Source organism: Solanum lycopersicum, chromosome 5 (genome assembly GCF_036512215.1).
Source record: "Solanum lycopersicum chromosome 5, SLM_r2.1".
NCBI lineage: Eukaryota > Viridiplantae > Streptophyta > Magnoliopsida > Solanales > Solanaceae > Solanum > Solanum lycopersicum.
The window spans coordinates 1,879,712-1,902,322 of record NC_090804.1 but is presented as its reverse complement, the minus strand read 5'-3'; the positions used below and the strand labels follow the sequence as shown (position 1 = coordinate 1,902,322).

Genomic DNA, 22,611 nt, shown 5'->3' with positions numbered 1-22,611 from the left:
CGTAATATCTCGGAGATGATTCTGAAAATAGTGTATAAGCGTCTTCATATTTTGGAGATGGTTCTGAAAATAGTGTATAAGCGTCTTCATCTTTTGAATTCATCGTCGACGATATTCTCACTGAAGAAGCATAGCCAAGAACAAGAGATAATGTGAGAATTAAGTACATGAATTTCCATGAAGAATAATTAGTAGTAGAATAAGCCATTAGGAATATGTTTTTTTTTTAAAAAAAATTGAATCTGGGGTTTATGTTTTGAATAATTGTTAGGGATTTAGGTGGGGTATATATAGATTATAGTGCATGGGAAGTAATTAAAATATTTTTGAGAAATGTTTTTTTTTTGTGTGGGGGGGTGGGGGGTGGGGTGGGGTTAAGAGCGTCGTGCCTGGTTGTCCGTCCATATTAGTAGTCGTAGTAAGCATATTTACGAGTTTCATATTGCTATTACTATATGTTGTTTCCAGTTAAGTACTATCGTATTCGTTAATCGTTATTATACATTATTTCTTTTTTTATTATTATTTTTTTTCTTGAGCCGTGAGTCTATCAAAAACAATCTCGATCTGAGGTAGGATTAAAGTCGCTAGTGAAATTATATTTGCGGGTAGTGAAGTGGATGATGTTATTTCTTTTCTATCTATTTATTAATAGTATTTTATATATTTATTCCTTATACGTATATGATATAGTTAATGTGTACTTTGAATTTTTTGCTTTGTAGTTTAGTAAAACAAGGCTATAAGAATTTTAATTTTCTAGTAAAGGTGCAATTAATTATTGCTAAATATGTTTTAAGAAAATATACATCTAAATTAATTAACATGCTAAATTCTACAATATTGTACTTAAAGAAGCTGGTCGGTTAAGTGCTAAGTTTATTTAATTTCATTGTGATTAAATGAGATGGAATCCATTAACTTGAATTTACTAATTTGTAGATGTGAACTTTATAAATGGGAAAAATTATGAGCTTGTTTGTAGAACAAAACAAAATGTTTTTTCTAGAAAAAATAAAAAATGTTTGAGTTGATATAAATTTGGTATTAATTTAAGACAATTTTGAAGCATAATGTGTTAGCTCATATTTATGTCGATGAAGTTACGATAATCGCCAAAATTTCAGTCACAAATATTGAAAAAAAAAACATAATAATTCTAATACGTAATGTAAAACAAAGCAAGATAGAATTTCTAGTATTTATCGTCAATAGTTCAATTTTTTTGCCCATATATATATTAATGCTAGGATATTAGTCCTTCGTAACATTGAATTAGTCGATCAAAAATAATTTATCTATCTTTACAAAGATAAAATTAATCAAAGACCAAAAGATCTCGACTTATGAACATTGATTTCAATGACACTGATGTAAATGTTATCATGCAGCAATAACTATTTGAGTAACGGACGATTAAAGATAAAAATTTTAAAGGTTTTAAAGAGATTATGACCTAATATAATTTTGAAGCTAATTAACCTATCAAATCCTTCAGAGTATGATGGAGCAAGTTTATTTATATTGATTATAATAGTTATATTAGAAGAAATATAAGATTAAAATGTTGAACACTATTTCTAGAAAGGAAATATAAAATTATACACAAGGACCCTGAATTTTCAAATATTATAAAGATGGGGGCTTCTCATGAAATAAAAATATAAAATCACACACGAAATAGATCGAGATATGTGACACAATTAATATTAGATATTTATATCAAGTAAATGCATAATATGTACACATATATATACACATAGTTATTACTTAATCATGATTAATTTATACATATTTTACCTTTATCAATTATATAAAGATTGGATATAGATAAATAATATTAATCGTAACCACAATCTAAACATCATAAATTTACTTTTAATTTGAAAATTTATTCAAATTAGCACCTCGTTGAGCATAGTTCCTTTAATTCATAGCTTAAAAGAATGTAACTGTGAGAGAGAATCACATAAGGTCTTCAATCGATCCATAATATAATATTTTTTTTATATATCATGATATACGAAATACCATTCAAATCAAACTATATAATAACATAATTTTTTATTAAGCAATAATTAATTCACTTTTAATTAAGGATAAGTGAAGTGGTTATCATCATTATTCCCAATAGGTGATGGTCCAGAAGGAGGAACAGGAACCCCTTTTGGTAGCATAAGAAATAAATTATTCATTAAAAACTCTTTCTTTTCATTGTATTTTTTCGGAAATGATTTTGAAAATAATTTAAAATCTTCTTCCTCTTTCGAGTTCATCGTCGTTGCCGATGATATTCTCATTGAAGAAGCATAGCCAAGAACAAGAGATAGTGTGAGAATTAAGCAGATGAATTTCCATGAAGAATAATTAGTAGTAGAATAAGCCATTGGAGATGTTTTCTTTAAATTGATGTTCTAGGGTTTATATTTTGAATAATTGGTAGGGATTTACATGGGGGTATATATATTATACATAGACTACAGTGCATGAATAAATGTGCATGAAATTAATTAAAAGGTTTTGAGTAATTTCGTGTCATTACTGTATGTTGTTTTTTGTACTTCGATTATCGTATTTTTTTTTATTGTTGTAATGTCCTGTTTTGTTTCTTGTACTTCTATTTTCTTTTCTCGACTTTTTTTCTTATTGAGTCAATCCGATACAACTTCTCGACATCTGAGGTCTGTGATAAAATTTATATACACTCTATTCTTTTTAAATCTAATTTTATAGGACTATATTGAATATGTTATTGTTGCTGTGAGGGCGGTGAAGTGGATCATAGGGAAAGAATTATATATATAGAATTTTGAATGAAAATTCAAGGATGGTGTTAATCCTTTTCTATCTAGCTTTTAATAGTAGTAACTTTTAATTATATTAATTCCTTGTACGTATGTGATATAATTAATGTGTAACTTTGAATTTTTATTCTTTGTTGGTAAAACAAGACTATAGATATTTTAATTTAATTTCTTGTAAAGATGCAATTAATTATTGCTAAATATGTACCAAGAAAATATACCTCTAAATTAGTTGACATGCCAAATTCTATGATATTGTACTTACAAAAACTTGGTCTATTAAGTGGTGAGTTCATTTAATTTGATTGTAATTATATGAGATGGAATCCATTAACTTGAATTTACTATTTTGTAGATGTAAGCTTTGCAAATCAAGTAGAAATAAGTTAAAAAATTAGAAATTAGACTCTTGAAAATTGAAATTGACCCAAAAAAAAACATAAAATTACAAACAGTGCAGGACCCATTCAGGAGTAGCACTCCCATCGAGATCTTCTAGGCTCGAACTCGGGTCCTTTGGTTAAATAAATTTATTGGAAAAGGGGCCTAAACCAAAACAATTATACACAAACAAAATATCCTTATCATTTGCTTTTCAATTTTCCCCCTAGTTGGTACTTCAAATTGAACATAACATCATCTACAATAAGGTACAGTCACAATCCCTTCACATAATCCATTCTCACCTTTGGCATTTTATAAATCTACACAAAATCATCACACATCAAAGGGACTCCTCAAATTTACATCAAACTCACGATATCATCTACGTATGACACTACCACTATGAGTATCTTTCTGTCCACTTACGACGTCTGAAAACTGTAAATAGTCACCTCAGATAATCCCAGTGGAAATGCTTGAAGTTGCATTGATCTTCAGAGAATGCTCAGGAACATATGTCACACCTGCCAATGCAGAATATTTGTCTCAGTTAATTCATCTTACGATATTGACGTTTAACTTGTTCTAGACTCAAACAGATAGTAGCACATACAAAAACTACAGACGACACAAGCACCATAGGAGAGGATCACTTGTACTCTGCTCGTAAATTACTCAATTAGTTCGTAAATGCACCATAGTTCATAAAAGATAACACAAACTGCATCAAATCTAATTATATCAACAGCTTACTCTGCTTTTTGCAGTCTACCCGACAAAAAAGGTGTAAATAGAAGAATGAAAGAGATGGATTAAGATAATTACTGAAGCCACAGAAGTTTTAAGTATTTTACCCACCAGAAATTGGGGTAAAACCGTAGCTCGATAAGTTCTAATTTTCATCCAACCAAATAGGGTCTTCTCCTTTCTTTCCATACTTTATTTTCCTCTTAACTGATCTCATCTCTGTTCTTTCAATTCAAATAAATCCGACACAACTGTCAAGGCGCGTAATACCTTGCACTAATTTTTGAGTAATAATTCAAGAGCGGGAAAGGAACCAAGGAAAATATGATATTTATGAAAAGTTCTAGTATTTCTGATATAAAAGTGAAATATGCTTAAGGAACTAAGGCAGGGGTTGATGTCGTATCATTGCCGCCATCTCAAGTGGATATTTAAATAACGAAAGTGGCAAGAAACGAGTTTAACAATTTGAACTCAGCTAATACCTTTCTCCTTTACATCAATCTGTAAAGAATCAAGTGTGATTATACCATCCGTCAGGGGAAGTACTTCAAGTTTGATGGTTGCTGTAGATTGAGCGGGCACACATCTGAAACCACCACAAAGGGGTGTAAGATTAAACCCGAACTGCGAAATAAAGATAATTTACAAATAAATGATTACCCCAAGGGAACTCTGCTCTGCAACCATAGATGTGTACAACCTGAATCGCCACTTGGAAGCACATCAGGTATGGGAGTGGCTCTCTCACTAAATGAAACTGATTGAGAAAGATTTTTCCCTTCCGGTACTTGATTTACTGATACCGAGCTATTGCTCGGAGCAGCACTAATTTGCTTATCAATACTCACTCTCTCCGTAAAATCAGAAGAACCAATGAAGGGACTCATTGGTGATGTCGGTGAAGTACTCAATGACACCACAGAAGGTGGGGAAGTAAAGGAAGCAGGAGCAAGCACTGTCATTGTCAGATCTTGTGAAGTCAGGTTTGATGCCTGAAGAGTTAAGACCTGACAAATTGAACATAAGATAAGCATTCAAGATGTTTAAACCTTCAGCATGATAAGTTAACATTATTCTCATATCATGTACAACCTGTACTGGAAGCTGAGCACCTCCTTCAAAAGATCCAAGGGTTTGCTGTGTCATTTCAGAAGCAACAGAGATCATAAGGTCCCTAGAAATTCGTGGTCTCCAACTCGTTGGCTGTTTGAAGAACAACTTTGATTCTACAAGTATCCATAGAAGATCCAAGAACTTAAAAAGTGTAAGACCCCATAATAGTTTTCAGATACATGTACCTAGAAGGAATTTCTTTTTAAACAGTACCTACCAGTGTAATTGCATCGACATGATACCAGAACTGCATATTTATCAGTAGGTGACCCAATATTTCTTTCCTCAATAATGGGAAGATGGTGCCATGATGATGATGCACTTCTAGAATGTACTCGTGAAGATCGAAAAGTTTTTCCACTATGACCGTTGGAACTCTTCAAGATGGGATTGACTGGTCTGAGAATGAAAGAATGTTCTTCACCTCTCCTGCAAAGGGATATTGCAGTTAATTTCTTCGCACTTGCAATCCAGCAATTATAACAATTACAACAAAAAGTTAGGCCGACACTGGTTTTGACTTTCGAAGCTAGCAATAAAAATAATAGCCTTAAGCCTGTACGGCCAAACTGCCAAAAAATGCTTATTTTTAGCACTTCTGGCTAAATAGCTTTCAAAGAACTAGTTTTGGAAAAAGGTGTTTGTGTTTAACCAATTCGTCTGAGAAGTATTTTTTCCCCAGTATTTGATAAGAATTTTGTGTATAGCCATATTTTTAAAGTGTTTTTAAGTATAAAAAAAAAGTAGCAAGGTTCATTTTACAATTAGAATTACTTAAAACAGAGAAATTATTTTAATTATTTATTATGAAAGACCTAAATTAATTTATATTTGTTTAATTAAATTAATAAAGAGAGAAATGACTCATATTTATAGTTGATAGATTATTCCAAAGAGGAAGAGGAGGAGCAGAGAGATAAGGGGGGAAAAGGACAGGAAGAAACCAAAAAAGGAGAAAAGCTTCTGTATAATTTTGAAAGATAGATGTGTTAAATTAATGAGGGATGGTTTGGTAAAAACAAATTTATAAGAAGGATATTTTTCCTTGAAAATCTTCCCCTGCGTGAACTTGCTAACATTGTTGGTACCAAGCCCGTGAAAGGAAGAGGGTTGTGGTAGGCTGACAGTCAACCAGTTCAATTCATGATGAATCCTCATAATATAGAGCCGACCAAAGTGAAAGGCAAGTTCTACATAATAGCTATAAGACCAAAATGCTATATGGCAGTGAATGTTGGGCTGCTAAAATACAAAATATCCACAAGATGAATTGTAGAGAAGCGAATGCTAAGATGGATATGTAATCATGTCAGATAAGATAAGACTAGAAATGACCACATCTGCCAGAAGGTGCAAGTAGCACACATTAAGGATAAAATGCAAGAAGGTCGCTTGAGATGTATGGGTGTATTGCGTTGACCTACAGATGCACTAGTCAGAAGGTGTAAAACACTGGTTAGTGAAGGTGTTTAAAGGGGGTGAAGTATAAATGCAAGAAAGTTGTCTCCAAAGACCTATTAATCTTGGTATCAATGCCAACTTAGCTAAAGACAGGCACAAGGGAAGAAAAAGATCCATATATGTGATAGCTACTAGTTAAGGATAGGTATTAGATTTACTAGAGAACTTCTAATAATAATAAGAGTTGTAAACTTTTTCAATTTTTATTCTATTTAGTATGGTCGAGCTTAAGTGAAGATATGCAGATTCATATAGCCAACCAACTTGTTTGGGACTGAGGCGTAGATGTATATTTTTTCCATGAAACAATTTATTTTCTACTTTAGTTTCTTTCTTTTCTTTTTTTATTTTATAACCGTGGTGTCCAAGCCAGATTTCATTCACCTCGACTTATTCCACGAGATACCTTCTATCTCTCAACGGCAATAATACCAGGTAACTCTGTCCACCAAGGCTAGGGAAGAAATCACTTAGTCTATTTGTCTTTGTTGAAATTTGAACTTGAGACCTCATGGTTATCAACCTACTTCATTGACAACTATGCTATACCTTTGGTTTTTCTACTTTAGCTTATTGGGAAAAGCTGAAATTTTGTAGCTTATTCCCAACAATTAACAAAACTATCCCAACAACAAAAAAGTTGGTTAAGTTGTTCAAAAGCACTTCTTTTAGTTGGCCAAGAAAAAGCACTTTTTTAGTTGGCAAGCTCAAATCTCAGAAAAAGTGTTCTCCGCCTCCAAGAAGCTTGGTCAAACACGCTATTAATTAAAGAAACACCTAACTGGTGATTGGTAGCCTTCCTTTAAACATACTTGGAAAAAAGTATTAAGATATTAAGAATTTCCTCAGAATCTCAAAAATATTCAGCTTGATCACTGATACTTGCTGCAATGCAATAGCAGCAAGTAAACTCTATGCAGATATCTTATTAATAAGACCTGCCTCAATGGAAGGAATGCTTCTATTTCTGCTGATGGCCAATATATGTTCCATACTCTTGGTTAAAAGAAGAACAGCCTCTAAAACAAATGCAGATTAGGGTAACTTCAATCATTAAATACAAATTTACATACACCAGGCCCCCAAAATGATGTCTGTTGTGAGTCAATACACTAGCACTATTCATAATGATTTGATAAAGAAGATAAATCATTTACTAAGTAAAGATAAGAAGTTAAACCGAATTAAACCTGAGGGCCAAATTTGGCAAACTATAGTCTTCACCAGCTTCAATACATGCAATTGGTAATGATAAAGGAGGCCCACTTTTTGAAGCTTCTTCAAAAATGATTGTTACGGCATCTATGTAGACAACAATATCAGGTGCATGTGTTGGACAGACATTCTGCAAAAGAATGCTGATTTCATGTTAATCGTCTCGATATACCCAAGCCATAAGGAACATTAAATTCCTAGCAACATACACATATCCAATTTAGCTAGTTACTCAAGCTAATGAATAAAACCCACCTTGATGTGGACACAAAGGAGATCATCTGTATTGCAGTCAGCAGCAAAAGAAGTAATTTCTACTGGTTGAATTATTTCAATTTTCCTCCTCCATCTTCTTCCAGGGATGAAAATACCTTCTAAACCACAACGAACCGAGAATCTTTCTGGCTCAAGAGATACACCTCTAAAAGATAAAAGTCCTTCACTCCCGATCTTTTCACTCTTCACTGACCTTTGAAATGAAAAGCGTTCCCAATCTTCTGGATTAAAACTTGGTCCAGTGGTGGAGGTTGTAACAGATGGAGGTGGCGCACTATTTGGTGGAAGTGAAGACATGGAGTAACTTCTAAAGTTACCGAAAGAAAAGAGTTGTGATCCAGAAGATCCAGATACGACGGGCTTCGTGGATGTGCTACGAATGCTCGCACTGGAACTTAATTGAGGCGGGGATAAAGGTCGTGCGGAAGGAGGAATAGAATTATCTATAGGAAGTAGCCATTTCAGCAGTTCACCACAGGGATCCTGATTTGCATAAGTCAAATTATCCTCATTCAAAGACGACAAACTTCTCTCGTAATACTTCTCAAATTGAAGAATTTCAAGCACGGGATCTCTCACAAACTCAATACCGACATTTACTTGTAAAAGTACCTGCATCCTTCCAAACAAGAAAATTGTATCTACATCAGTTGTTCTCCAGGAAAATCTAAAAAGACAACTAATAAGTAGTACAATTAAAAGTCTATAAGCATCAGAAAGGGCAGCAAAAGAGGTACTATTTTTCATCTCTAATTTAAATGTTCAACAACATCATACCCAATGTAGTCCCACAAGTGAATTCTGTGGAAGGTAGTGTATGCAGCCTTACCCCTACCTTACTCTGATTTAAATGTTCCAACCACTAAAACAATTCTTGTCTAACATCCGTGTTTATGATTGCCTTCAAAAGAAATTATAGAGATCGAATAAGGAGAAAATAAAACGGGAAGACATCTGTAGAATCCACTAGTCACCCTGCACTACATCAAACAGTGAGATCATACTTCTAGAAATAACACTAAGGAACCCATTATAACCTGGAGAGAAACCCGAATTTTTCTAGCCATACCATTCAGCACTACAACAACCTTCTCCTGGACCCTGATACAAATTTCTCAAGAAAAACACTCTAAATCAGGTTACTCCTCCAAGAATCCCTTTCCAAATAACCCCCTTCCTTCCGGAGAAGCTTATGTATGACATCTGACCACCATCTCCACATCTAAACTACTGTTTTGACAGGACAACAAAATTTTTTTGCCACATTTGAAAACCCGAGCTCAATGTGGTTTCTTTCAATTGCATCAATCCTAGCACAGTGGACATTTCGCACAATAAAGAAACTATGTTTCTTTTGGATCTGCTAACTACATGCTAAAGTAAGGGGAAATAGGTTCATGCAGGCATAAGTTTAACTAAAAAAACAGAAACACGACAGCAGATACCAACGTCAACACTATGAAAGAAATGGAATGTCTTTGTACAATTTAAGGAAAAGGTGATGGCATGTACATTGGTCTGTATATATTTCACAAGAGATTGGGTGTAACTGCTGACACTACAATTTTTGCGGAACATACCACTATATCTCCATTTGAAAGGGCACAACACTTGACAGCATTTCTTGCCACTCCACCAGAGGTTCTAGCATCAAAGTTTCCCTTATCAGTGGAAGCACTCAGAGACAGCTTCTTTTTAAGTGTCTTCACTGTGTCTGAGTCATCTGCTCCAATCATATCAGATACTTCCTCCATAGGTTTTCTTTTCGACCATAGAGGCTCATCTGACTCGGCAATCCGAGCGAAAAAGTGAGAACTATTAAACCTTTGTACTAGTGATTCAGTTTGTCTTTTGTAATCTTCCAATCTCAACAGATTTTCACCAGTAGAAACCTCCTTTTGGGGGCTAATATTTGCATTTCCATTCTCACTTACACTACCATCATCCACTGCTTCTCCAGGGGAAACAGACCCAGAAGTAATCCCTGTGTTACCATTTTGTTTCATAACGGCTGCAACTTTAAAAGGTGTAATAATTTCTGTATCCTGCTTACAGGCTGAGAGACATGCAAGTATATGGACCTGTTCACCTACAATTGATGAAAACATTATAAAAAAATAAATGATAACCTGAAAAGAGGTGGAAGATGATAGAAAAGGAGGGGGAGAGGAGGATACAAGTAGGAAAAGAGATTAACAATAGTAGCTACCAGGTATAACAAAGAAGCGGTCCAGTGAGCATATGGAAGAGATATCTGGTGCCTCACTCCAGTTTTCAGGAAGTTTATCTGGAAAGACATGTCAAGACTTGGTAATTAGTTCGTTGAGATATGAGTTCGGGATTGCTGGACAAACATTTTGAACATCAAACACTATCTTTGAAGAAAAAAGCAGCTGAGAGAAAAATCAAGCACACAACTAAGATTTCATCCAACTTAACAAAATATTCCATAACTATATTAACATTCAAAAGACAAAGAGAATAACGATATTATGCGAAAAATTATACAGATGCATTCAGGAATCTTTGATTTCCTTCTGCACACCCAAGTTTGAAAATTATCAGTGCTTACAGAAAAAGTAGAGGTGAAATAGAAGACAACAGAAGTGCTCTTCATGATGAAACCTTTCAGTGTTTTTACTGAATATTACAGATTAAAAAAAACACTAAAAATTAAGATCCTCGACCAATGTTTAAATCCAAAGCTAAAATGTCATTGCCAAATGCAAACCACAGATACGAATAAATGGCTTTCCTACATTAGAAATTTCGATCGGTAAAGAAATTCCAGAATACTTACAGCAAGTATGATCCAAAACTATAAGATGTGTATTGTTGGGACTTAAGAATAAAAGATGGTTCCCTACCTTGCATTCTTATCAGAACTATACACAACAAAATTATGAATGATAGTCATCAATTTAGACAAGGAGGGACATTCCAAGCACTGGATTCAGACTTCTATGAATAACTCACTAATTGGAAACAATGGCAAATAGCCCAAAAGCAGGCCATCATCAGGTATAATGATGACCATCTGGCTCCCTCTTAGAAACGCTCCCAATCTTTCGTGAAGATAAGAGTTGTATTAACCAATTTTCCACCGAGATAGGAATATCTTTACAAATTTTCCTTTTTCTCCTTCAAAGAATGGATAATCTTTCCATAATAACTATGGTAATCTAAAGTCTAAAATAGATATTTAACAAGTAGGACGTGTGTAAGAAAGACTTAGACAGCACGATTGTAGACTAAACTCCTAGCAAGCTTCCTTCTCACAACTTGAGCAGAAGGACATTGTGAATTAGGCACAAATCTACTATTCTAATCTGTACTGGAGGATTTTAGGCAATAAAATTTCTAAGTTTATAGACGAATGACTCCAGAGAGACTTGCAAGTTGCAACTCATCCAGGAAGAGTGTCATAGGACCACATAAACCAATTCAGGTTACTTTCCCTTTCTGACAACTAATGCATATGGTGTATCAATATTAGCCAAGAAACGTGATGCAGCGCATCTGATCAGTAATAAGCATACGGATATAGATACCAAACATCAAGAACAAGGCAGAAAACAAAAATGAAAAAAATACACTTTCAGATCAAAGGCGGAAAAAAATAAAAGATACTCTTTGGAATAGTTATCCATCCTTCGTCCTCTTTGACATCCATGTGGTTGGCAACAAATTGAGAGTTATTTTTCTCATTTATGTCCGCAAGATCTTCATCCTCAAATTCATCACTCTCACCGTCGCGTTTCTCACTCTCTGTATACGGTTCTTCAGAAATAAGGCCCTCTAAAGTAGTACTTGGTTTGGAAGCATGAGTTGGCACCGATTGCACTCCACGAGCAGGTGAATGCTCAGAAGCTGCAGTCTGATTAGACCTCAGCATCAGGAAGTTCATGATTTCCCCTGTAACTCCCTACAACAATAAAATCTTAACTTCACTATCCAAATCCTCGAAACTGACAACAAAAACCTAAATATACGTGTGTATGTTAATTTTCTATCCACACAAAATAGTGTTCTAGTGAGGCATTGGATGCACAAATGCTGGATCTACCTCTGCTCAAAGCATTACATTTTCTACTCAATTATGACCATTTGCTAGCAACCAAACTCATCAAAAACATTCAACTAATAAACACGACAATCATTGGCAAATACTAAAACAGATAAAATTTGAAGACAGATAAAACTATAGAATGAGAATTGTAAAGCGATAGGAGTCTACCAGATGAAGAGTACGTGTTTTTTGAGGTATAGGATCAGTAATGGACAAAGAGAAAGAGGAAATGAAATCGGAAAATACCTGATCGGAGATGTTACCGGAGAAGAGAGTCAGGGAGGTTGCCGATCGGGAACACGGCGGTGAACCGGTGGTGAGTCGGACCGGAATAAATCGGTGCTGTGTGTGATAGGCTTTGGATCTGTGTCAAAGCTTCGTTTTTTTTATAACGAAAAGTTCAATTTTTCATTAAAATGTTAGATTTATTCACAACTTACAAGTGTGTTTATGGTTTTAGCTTTAATTATTATTTAAATTTTATTATATCATAATGTTAAATAACATGAAAAGTTTCATTTTGTTCAATTACAAATTTGTTATGATCATATCTATTTTTATTGATATGTCATATTACATAATGGAGTATACAAATTATTAAAATAATATATTCATCATATAATATAATATAATACAATATATTATGAAATAATACATAACAACCGTCTAAACGAACGTTGAGAAACATAATAATAATTACTCATGATCATTCTCAAAATACTATAATATTTATAAACTAATCAACAAGTACCAATATGATATACATTTTGAGTCTACAATTCACATGATGTATATCATTATACAATGTGATTCAACTATTTTTACCATAGTATACATAACTATGGTACTATTATTTGCTTAGGGGTGATTTTTGTACGCGATAAAATAATAAACCCCTAATAAAAACAAGAGTTAGGTTCACCTCGCAACCTATTCTTATCATGTTATTTAAGTTACATTGAATTTTTTAAAAGTATTTAATTGATAGTCGATTTTGACAAACTTCAGATAAAAAAGTCAATTTTAAACTTGTATATTTCTAATACTAATAATATTGGGCCATATTGTACATAACAGATTAAAAATTGGGCTCTTGGATTATTGGACCAGATAGTAGATAACAGACTGAAAACTTGGGCCCAAGTCTAATGTGTGTGTGGTAACATATTTTTTTTCATTTACATACTTCATTCGTCTCAAAATATTTATTTTAATGATTTTTAAAATTAATATCATAAATTATTTATCATTAAGAAGATTAAGATAATATTAAATATTTCCTTTCATTTCATCCTTGGAAGAAATTATTTTGAAGAATACAATCATCTCAATCGAGTAAAATTTTAATAATAAACGACATATTTCATATAATTGTGTCTAGAGATGGTAGAGTGTGCATCAAACTTTACCATACCTTAGAGGTAGAGACGTAGTTTCCGACTAACTCTCGGCTCATGGAAAAACGATAAGCATACAAAGAATAGAACTTTTAAAACTATTGATGATACACTTAAAAAACAACGGTGATAGTTCAAGTAGGATAAGAGAATGAATGATAATAAGTTATAAAAAACAATGGTGATAGTTCAAGTAGGTTGAAGTGTGTTTTAATATATAGATGGTAATAATAGTTAAAGTGTTGTAAACTCACACAAAAATGACAATTCAAATATATTTTTGACCATTAACTCGTTTAAAAAATAATAATCTATTGATCAATGATGTAAACAAAGCTAACTCAAGTGTTTGTTTATTTTAATTTTTTCATAAATAATATTTACCAATACTATAAATCATATTTTTCTCAATCCTCACATAATGTCACACATCAACAAATTCAAAGAACAAACCTATAAAAAAAAATTAAGGTATGAAGTAGGGCTACTACAAACAAAATAGGATAAAAGAAAAATAAGATTATTAAATAATAAGTAAAATCAAAATAAAAATTAAAAAATTAAGATAACGACACGATCATATCAAATCAATTGTTATTCAATATAAAATCTTCATTGTTACCTAGCGATGAATCAAAGTATAGTAGTCTATTTATAAATTCGTAAGCAGAATATAACATTTATGCCAAAAATATTAGGTCCATGAATTTATTCTGCGGTCACACATAAACAAAAAAAAACACATTTAAAAGGTGTTGTCTGTGTCAAAGTAATAGTGCTCCTTAACTAACTCAATCTTATGATGATCAACAATGTTAACTAAAGAATTTAACACATAAGATTTGTTAGACAGACACCAAACGTTGAACGTTGAGCTTGTTTATGACATACAATTCAACACCAAAAGTGTAGATCTTATAAAACTAAGCTTCACACACAAATCTCACAATATTTTACCACGAAGCGAGTCTCGATACTACTTTTTACATCAATAAGAAAGCAAGTTGTATAGGTTTTGTCTTAGTTATAGTTTCCCCTAGATACAACTATAACTATAAAAATGACAAATTTTTTAGCAGAAAATTACATTATTCTATTTTGGTTAGTTGCCAACTTATACTAGTATTTATTTGTTAACATTCTTATCCATCCAAACATGTCACATCTATAACAGTCATCACCAAGTCACCCAACTTAGTTGTCTTTTTTGATTTATTCTTTTTAATAATCTCGATATATATATATATATATCTTATAAGAAAAAGTTTAAAATATGTCCTCATAATAAATTAATATTAATATTTTGGGAAATAAAATATTTTATAAAATAATTAAAATATACGACCATGTTGTGGATTTATAATTCTTTATTTACTCTTTGAAAAACAGTATCTCCGATGATAGAAAACGATCCTTTAAAGGTTTTAAAAAAGTCTAATTTCAACGATAGATTTAATAATTGGATGGAAACATATTTTTTTAAAAATATAATTTACTATAATATAATAAATCATTTTTTCCTTGGCAAATTGTTTGGTAATTTACCATAATATAATACATTTTTTTTCCCTTGACAACATTGATTGTAGTTAATTTAAATGTATATTGTTTGTTTTCTTTGGAATTTAAAATTATTTTGTCACTAAATTCATTATGATATAACAACACAAAGTTTTATTTTATGTAATGGCCGATTAATATGATCACGTGACTATTTGTTTTTAAATCAAATTATTAGATACTAAATTTTTTATTTTAATTTAAATATTGTGGAAAATTTGTTCAAACAATGATAAGTAAGGTTTTAACTTGTAACCTAGATTCCACATATTTGAATCTTGTTGCAGCAAATATAAAACGAATATAATTCCTATTGATTTATTTCTATATTTTATATATATATATATATATATATATATATATATATATATATATATATATATATATGTCACCAAAAAAAATAGAATAATATATATACAGCAAAAAAAAGTGAATATTCATTAGGGACTATTGGACCACCCCTTCTTGTGGTAAACAAAAAAAGATATTCCAAATATATATATATACATATTTTTTCTTTTTCAGTGTCTGATATTCACATTAAAATTTGATTAAATTTAAATCACATCAAAAAAATTCATATTGAAGAATAAATCGTTCCGTAACAAAAAATCGACTCCATACCTAAAGAATTTTAAACTTAAAATTTTTGATTATAAATAAAAAATTATTTATTATTTATAAATATACGTGTTAAATGCGGCTATAAGCCACCGTTCATTTCTTTTTCATATTCTCGAAAAGATAAAAATAAAAATAAATAAATTTATTCGGAAGGGTCACTGACTATAAAATGACCTTTCCTTATTCTTCTTTATTTTGTTATCAATAATTTAATTTATTGATTAAATTTTTTAATATATGCTTCATTTCAATTGTATAAACTATAATAATATAAATAAATGTCATTATCGATAAAATAAAATATGTCTAGATTCAAGTTGGAATATTTATTTTCTTCCACGCTTAGTTTTTTTTTTTCAATTCAAATACGTTTTATTTATTTATATTTTTAAAAATATAGAATTAAATAAATCGAAAAAACTCATAATCGATATTCCCAACCTACACCAAAGTACTTACAAAAAAATTATTAGTATTATCTAATTTTATTTTGATATGCATAAATAACATAACGATTTTTTAAACTATTTTTATATAAATTCCATAAAATTTAATTTCTCGTAAAATATATTGATCGATAAAAACTAATACAGAAACAAATAACGATTTTAAATTACTCACGAAATAAAAAGGGTGGGTGAGGTGGACACTACCACAGATAAGTCTTGACTATTATATTGGCTCAAAACTTAATGCCACTTTTTTATTATTTATTTATTTATTTATTATTATTATTATTAAATCTGTGTCTTGTTGTATATTAAAAAATAAATAAATTATATATGTGCTTGTGTTTATCATACTCTCCTAGTCCTCTCATGCATTACATCTGTCTTGCAATAATTCATCATCATTCTTGTCAAAATAAACAATTAATTAAAAAAAAAATAGGAACCAATATTATTTTACTTTTATATCTTATAATATTTTTCTTCACTGAAATTTGCCATAAATAAATTATGCTAATTAGTAGGGTTAATGCTTATCTGTATATATAAATGGTAATAAAAATTGTACTTTTATAAAATTTGTTTATAATAATCACATACCTTTTTTGACAAATTTTCTCTTTTCTTTTAGTACTATATTAGTCCAATCTAAAAATTGACCATCACAACTTAATCAATTACATAAAATTGTTTTCGATTTAAATTTTATACGTTTTGATTAATTTTACAAAATATCATACATCACCTACTGATAAAATGTATACAAATGAGAATTAAATCCAAAACTTTATAGTGCTCAATCTATATCATTAATCAGTAACTCATATTTGTAAATATAATAAAATTATTTTTTTAAAATAATTAAATTTATAATATGTTTATTTCAATATATTGTAATGTATAAATATTTATAGTAAACGATAAATCTAGACGGTTAGATTCCGAAGATAAATTGAAAATACGCAAATAATAACTATATACTCTAATAAAAATAATCTGCTACATGAATGACTATTTCAATATTTTGTTTCCTATTTTTTTTCCAATCACATTAAAATCCTTCATATAAAATAATTCATTTACTAAAAACGATTGATGTACATACCCCCAATTCTTATTGTTCATTCAATACCTTACAACTTAGATATTTTTCTCCATGTAAGCTCTTCAATATTGTTTTTATCGTAACTGATAAAATTATTGTTATATATGAGTCTTTTTTAGAAATATAAAATAAGATTGTGTTAGATTTGTTATATAGCGTGAAATGAATTAATGAGTTTCGTAAAAATGCAGGCAAGACTGTGTTAGATTTAGAGTTTTAGTATATGGGGTTGTCTTTTCTTATGTGTGGTATGTTAAATTCTATGTGCTATTTCTATGGTTATTTTTTTGTTTATTGATGATTTGTTTGTTCTTGTTTTGTGTATGGTTTGAAGCTGAAGTTCCCAATTATACTAGTTGACACATGGGATTGAGATTGGGGTTAATCTTTGTTGATAAAGTTAGAGTCTTTAAGCCAAAACAAGTTGAATCAGTATGGAATCACAACTGGGTTTAATTGAAAAATCATTTAATGTTAAATACTCAGATGGGGTTAGAGAAGCTCTTGATGAATTGCCTGATAGTTTTACAATTACTGATCCCTCTATTTCTGGTCACCCTATTGTTTATGTATCAAGGGGTTTCTTGAAAGTATTTGGTTATTCAAAGAATGAGGTTTTAGGGAAGAATGGAAGGGTATTTCAAGGGCCTAAGACTAATAGAAGATCAGTTATGGCGATTCGAGAGGCGATTCGTGAGGAGAGGGGTATACAGATTAGTTTGTTGAATTATAGGAAGGATGGGACACCCTTTTGGATGTTGTTTAATATGTGTCCTGTTTATAGTGAGAAGGATGGGAGGGTGGTTCATTTTTTGGGAATTCAAGTGCCTATTTTGAGGAGGAGAAATTCACTAGGTGGTGGAATTGGGAGAAATGGAGGAGTATGTTATGATGGAGGTAATTGCAGGGGGTATGTCTATAAGTGTTGTAGGAGGGAGGTTTGCTCGAATTCGATGATGGAAATGGACAGAGCGTTATCGGTTGATTCAGTTTCGGGGTTGGACCATACAGGTATGTGTTTATTCTTTATGCTTCTTCAAAGTTATCTCAATTTGTGGTTGTTTATACTGGTGGACTAATTGTTTCATTTTCATCGTCAATATGCTCATTAAGATGTTTGGTATATCGTCTCTGTCTCTGTTAGAACATGATTTTGAAATTTGTTGCACTAACCTCTAATCATTTGAGTATTGTATCTTCAGCTTATGGTCCTAAATTCTTTTTAATGGCTGCCTTTGCTCCTTGGAGCAACGGTAAAGTTGTCTGTATGTGATCCATAGCTCACAAGTTTGAGCTGTGGAAGCAACCACTAATGCTTGAATTAGTTTAAGCTGTCTACATCACACGTCTTGGGTTGCTGCACTTCCCAGGACCCAACACGGGGCTGCCCTTTTCCTTTTTTTTTTCTTAAGCTTAAATTCACGTTTTGAGTCATTTCCGTCAGTTGGTTGAGTTAGGACTTGGTTATGTTTTGGGGTGCATACACCTTTCCCATCACTTTGTGCTGGAGTTTCAATGTGCAGATTAGCAGTCCTAGTCAGTATGTATAAAGCATAAAAGTTCGTCCTGCTACCTTGTACTGCAGGACTTTGTTTCCCATTTTTGTACATTTGTATTATCTATGCTTCTTTTTCATTCTTAAATCCTAGTCTAGAGTTCCGTTAGTTTTGTTACTTTAGTTTCATGTAGCTTATATATCGCAGAAGTAGATGTTGAAGGACCTTGTGAAGCAAGTGATCAAGAGAAGACAAAAGCCAGTGTTGCTGTCAACAACATAATGTCCGTGTTGGCAAACTACAGTGAGTTGAATGGCAGACTGGTCATTGACAGGAGATGCTGTCAATCGGGAACGAGTCTGCTCAGTGCATCCTTAAATATATCTTTTGGTAGAATAAAACAAAGCTTTGTATTGTGAGTTTTTTTTAATTCCTAATTTTCTTGTTTTGATGACCAATATGATCTGTTATTGGATGGACTTACCACTTTCTCTTGGAATATCTTTCTGTAACGTGCAGAACTGACGCACACTTACCAGACATGCCAATTGTCTATGCAAGTGATGCCTTCCTAAAATTAATAGGTGCTAAAGCTGTAGCTAATTTACACTAGACATTCCATGGGATGTTCTCATTGTTTATGGGTTTGGGTCTATTTCTTGTGTTCATAAAAGAGCATGAGGGCTTACTCTAACTAATATTTCTAACAGGAACCATTCTTTTCTTCAATAGGCTACTTGAGACATGAAGTATTGGGTCGTAATTGCCGGTTTTTAAGTGGGGAAGATACAGAGAGAGGCACACAATTTCAGGTAATTTTTTCTTTTCAGATCTGCTATCATTTGCTTAATTTCGTTAGTTGCATTGCTAACTGCTACATCTTGGGGTAAGAGATGTGGTGCCCTTTGTAAGATTAAGATTTTCTCAAGTGGGGGAAGTGCTAAGGGAAGGTAAGCGGTTGAGCAGCTGATCATAATCCTTATTTACTTTTTTTCTCACTTTGCAGATAAAACAATGCATCCAAAATGAACAACCGTGTACTGTACATATCTTAAATTACAGGTTGGTTCTGATCATTGCATAACATTTAGATAAGAATTGTGTCCATGTTATTTAGGCTCAATCTGTTGGTGGCTGCGTGTTTCCTTTCAGAAAAGATGGAACGTCATTTTGGAATTTTCTTCACATCTCACCGATCCGAAGTGCTTCAGGAAAGGTAATACTTTAAACTAATAGGTACATATTTACTAGCATTGTTTTATGGGATAGAGTGTTGGCCAGTCAAGATTGCCCATGTCCAGAAGATGAATGTAGCAGAGATGAGGATGTCCATTTGTATGTGTGGGCATACTAGGAGAAATATGATTAGGAACGAAGTTATACAATGCAAGGTGGGACTGGCCTCTGTGGCGGACAAAATGAGGAAACGAGACTAATATGGTTTGGGAGGTGCACAGATGTGCCAGTTAGGAGGTGTGGAAGGTTGCTTGAGCAGGAGTTAGGAGAGGTAGAGGTATGCCAAAAAAGAACTGGGTGTGTAGAGGGGTGGGGGAGGTGATTAGTAAGACGTGACACATCTTCATCTTACTGGGAACCCTATCGAAGATTAGGTAAAAGGTTAGTAGGTAGCCGAGTCTGGTCGCCCGTTAGGTGGGTGAGGCAACGGGGCTTGCCACATATCCTTTCTACTTATTATTAGTAGTATTTAGTAATCACATAGTTTCTTGTTCTTCTATGTGTTTATATCATCCATTGCTTCATTTTCCTTTGTTTCTTCAAATTTTGTTGTCATTTTTTCTTCGTGCAATCCTTCTATGAATAATCCCTTTTTAAGTCGTGAGTCTATCAAAGACAATCTCTCTACCCTACAAAGGTGCGGTTAAGGTCTGCATACATCTTTATTTCTATTTTGTATAAGAAGAAAACTGCTTGTTATCTAAACTAGTACTAGTAGAGTTAAATAATCTTTGAATAAACAAGCTCTGTTGTCCCAAGAGTAAGTTGGCCAAAGAGCCAAGACAAGCTTATGTTTCATTAGTTGAGATTGTTCCAAGCCAATTGTAGGTTCACTGGTGTCGTAAAGTAGTGGCATCACCGCTGTCTTTGTCAAGATTATGGTGCTCTAATGATTCCCGCCACCTATCGAGGTGATATATAGTCTATTAACAGAGCATATCCACATGTTTTTCTCAATGTAAACAACTTCTTGACAGGTTCTTTTTCGTTAATACCATGTCCAAATAGAATGAATACATATTCTTAGACATGTCTGTTAGTGTTTCCAGTTTTGCAAAATATGGGGTTATGAATTAAAAATTTATTGATTACCTTTGCATACATTATTCTTCAATCAAGATTCGAGATGCGAATTGGTTCACAGGCATCAGGAGTAATGGATGGACTAAGTTTCTTCTTTGCTCTATATTAGGAGATGTAGATCTGAGATTAGTTCAATGTCTTCTTGAATAACCAAGCTCGAAAAAATTTGAGTTTTTGTCCATAGATTACTACCTAGCCATGATGTTCAAAGAACTTGGCGGAAAAATAGAAGTAGGAAGTGAAACCAGTTGTTATTTGCTTTGTTTAGGTAGTAAATCGAGTAGACGTTTATGTTGGACTCTGTCTCGATCCCAATCCACTTCTCAATATTGGATTTGAGACAGGTCTGAATGAAGCGGCATGAACAATGAGGATTCACATAGTCGACCCCAACTAACTTGCAATCGAGGCCTAGTCGTCCTATTGTTCTTAGAGCTCAGTGACAACTGACAAAGTCACATTAGACACTTTCTGCATAGTTTGTTATTTTTCTGTTACAACACAACTTAGGCTACTTCTACCTACTGCTGTCTGTTGAAAAATTTAGTCCTACTTGAGCTTAACCCGTTGTAGTTCTGTCTCGTTTGGCTGCATAGGTCGCGTATTTTGTTGGCATTCAGATAGAAGATACTACCGAGGCTCGGGAGAAACAAGGACTGAATCCGGAAATGAGGCATCGCAGTGTTGTAGCTGCTGTAAAGGTGGCTGTGAGAGGGTGGTCAATGGGTGCAAGTACCTCCTAGTTCATGAAGAAATTTGTGTTTTGCTTTTTTTGGTTCTGATAAACAAACTGGACTCTGCTGAAAAAAATGTACTCTTGTTAGCTCATTGGTACCAGAAAAAAAAAAAAACATAAACAAGTATGTTATGGTAATTTAATTTTGATCTTTTCTTTGTCAGATATCCGGGTGCCGAATGATCTCTTATAATTACTTATAAATTTTCTTCGTAATAGAGGGAAGTAAGAGAACTAGTTAGTGAGATATATAACTATTTAAAAACATTGCAATTAACTAAGAATTTTGTCGTTGATTGTTGATATTCTGCTCGTAGCTAACAAAATCCGAAAATAACTTCTTGAAGTGACGAATATCCACGCTATAATATTTTATAACACTTTTAAATTAAGTTAAGGATCAAGTAACGAGCATTTATTCACAATTTTAACCAAGTTAGGAACATTCGATAATAGAAACAAGTGAAAAAGCTTTAAACAATTACTTACCAATATAATTCGACAATGTAATAAAACATTACAAACACTTTTTATTTGACTAACAAAAATTTAAACACACATTTGATTTAATTACAACTTTAGTAAAATACTTCCTTAAATTCTCGACAAGTTTTTAATATTTTCATCACTTCTCTAGAGTTTCATGCTTCTATACGAGTTTGAGATCGCTTTCTATGTCATGCGATAGATATAAGGTGTATTTAAGTTTAGCTAGTTAAATATAAAAATGTTTTTAAGATTTTTAATAGTTTAAAGACGAATTACAAAACTAATAATTTAAGCTAACGTAACCTCAATTTTATTTGGTTAACCTAACTAATGAACTTTAGTTTAAACAATTTCACTATGATAT

The 22,611-nt window shown here is 32.4% G+C and overlaps 2 protein-coding genes across 15 annotated transcripts; one reads left to right on the top strand and one right to left on the bottom strand.

Annotated features, from left to right (window-relative positions):
* Nucleotides 1-3,364: 3,364 nt before the first annotated feature.
* LOC101256773 (uncharacterized) lies at nucleotides 3,365-12,613 on the bottom strand. 2 transcript variants are annotated; one of them, XM_004238719.4, is made up of 11 exons: nucleotides 12,319-12,613; nucleotides 11,634-11,928; nucleotides 10,213-10,290; nucleotides 9,584-10,092; nucleotides 7,983-8,615; nucleotides 7,703-7,857; nucleotides 5,269-5,480; nucleotides 5,031-5,164; nucleotides 4,599-4,945; nucleotides 4,421-4,524; nucleotides 3,365-3,712 (listed from the first exon to the last, which is right to left on the bottom strand). In XM_004238719.4, the coding sequence occupies exons 2-11, from the start codon at nucleotides 11,908-11,910 to the stop codon at nucleotides 3,642-3,644; spliced, it is 2,520 nt and encodes an 839-aa protein (XP_004238767.1). In that variant the 5' UTR covers nucleotides 11,911-11,928; nucleotides 12,319-12,613; the 3' UTR covers nucleotides 3,365-3,641. The 2 variants fall into 2 exon arrangements, with proteins under 2 accessions (XP_004238767.1, XP_069153841.1); XM_069297740.1 differs by lacking the exons at nucleotides 11,634-11,928; nucleotides 12,319-12,613 and adding an exon at nucleotides 10,980-11,173.
* Nucleotides 12,614-17,105: 4,492 nt separating this feature from the next.
* On the top strand, nucleotides 17,106-21,923 carry LLP (LOV/LOV protein). 13 transcript variants are annotated; one of them, XM_010322245.4, is made up of 8 exons: nucleotides 17,106-17,260; nucleotides 17,542-18,218; nucleotides 18,911-19,118; nucleotides 19,223-19,287; nucleotides 19,436-19,515; nucleotides 19,710-19,765; nucleotides 19,856-19,919; nucleotides 21,619-21,923. In XM_010322245.4, the coding sequence occupies exons 2-8, from the start codon at nucleotides 17,642-17,644 to the stop codon at nucleotides 21,763-21,765; spliced, it is 1,197 nt and encodes a 398-aa protein (XP_010320547.1). In that variant the 5' UTR covers nucleotides 17,106-17,260; nucleotides 17,542-17,641; the 3' UTR covers nucleotides 21,766-21,923. The 13 variants fall into 13 exon arrangements, with proteins under 13 accessions (XP_010320547.1, XP_069153613.1, XP_069153615.1 ...); XM_069297512.1 differs by having other exon boundaries at nucleotides 21,596-21,923; XM_010322244.4 differs by lacking the exon at nucleotides 17,106-17,260 and adding an exon at nucleotides 17,312-17,455.
* The last annotated feature ends 688 nt before the right edge of the window (nucleotides 21,924-22,611 follow it).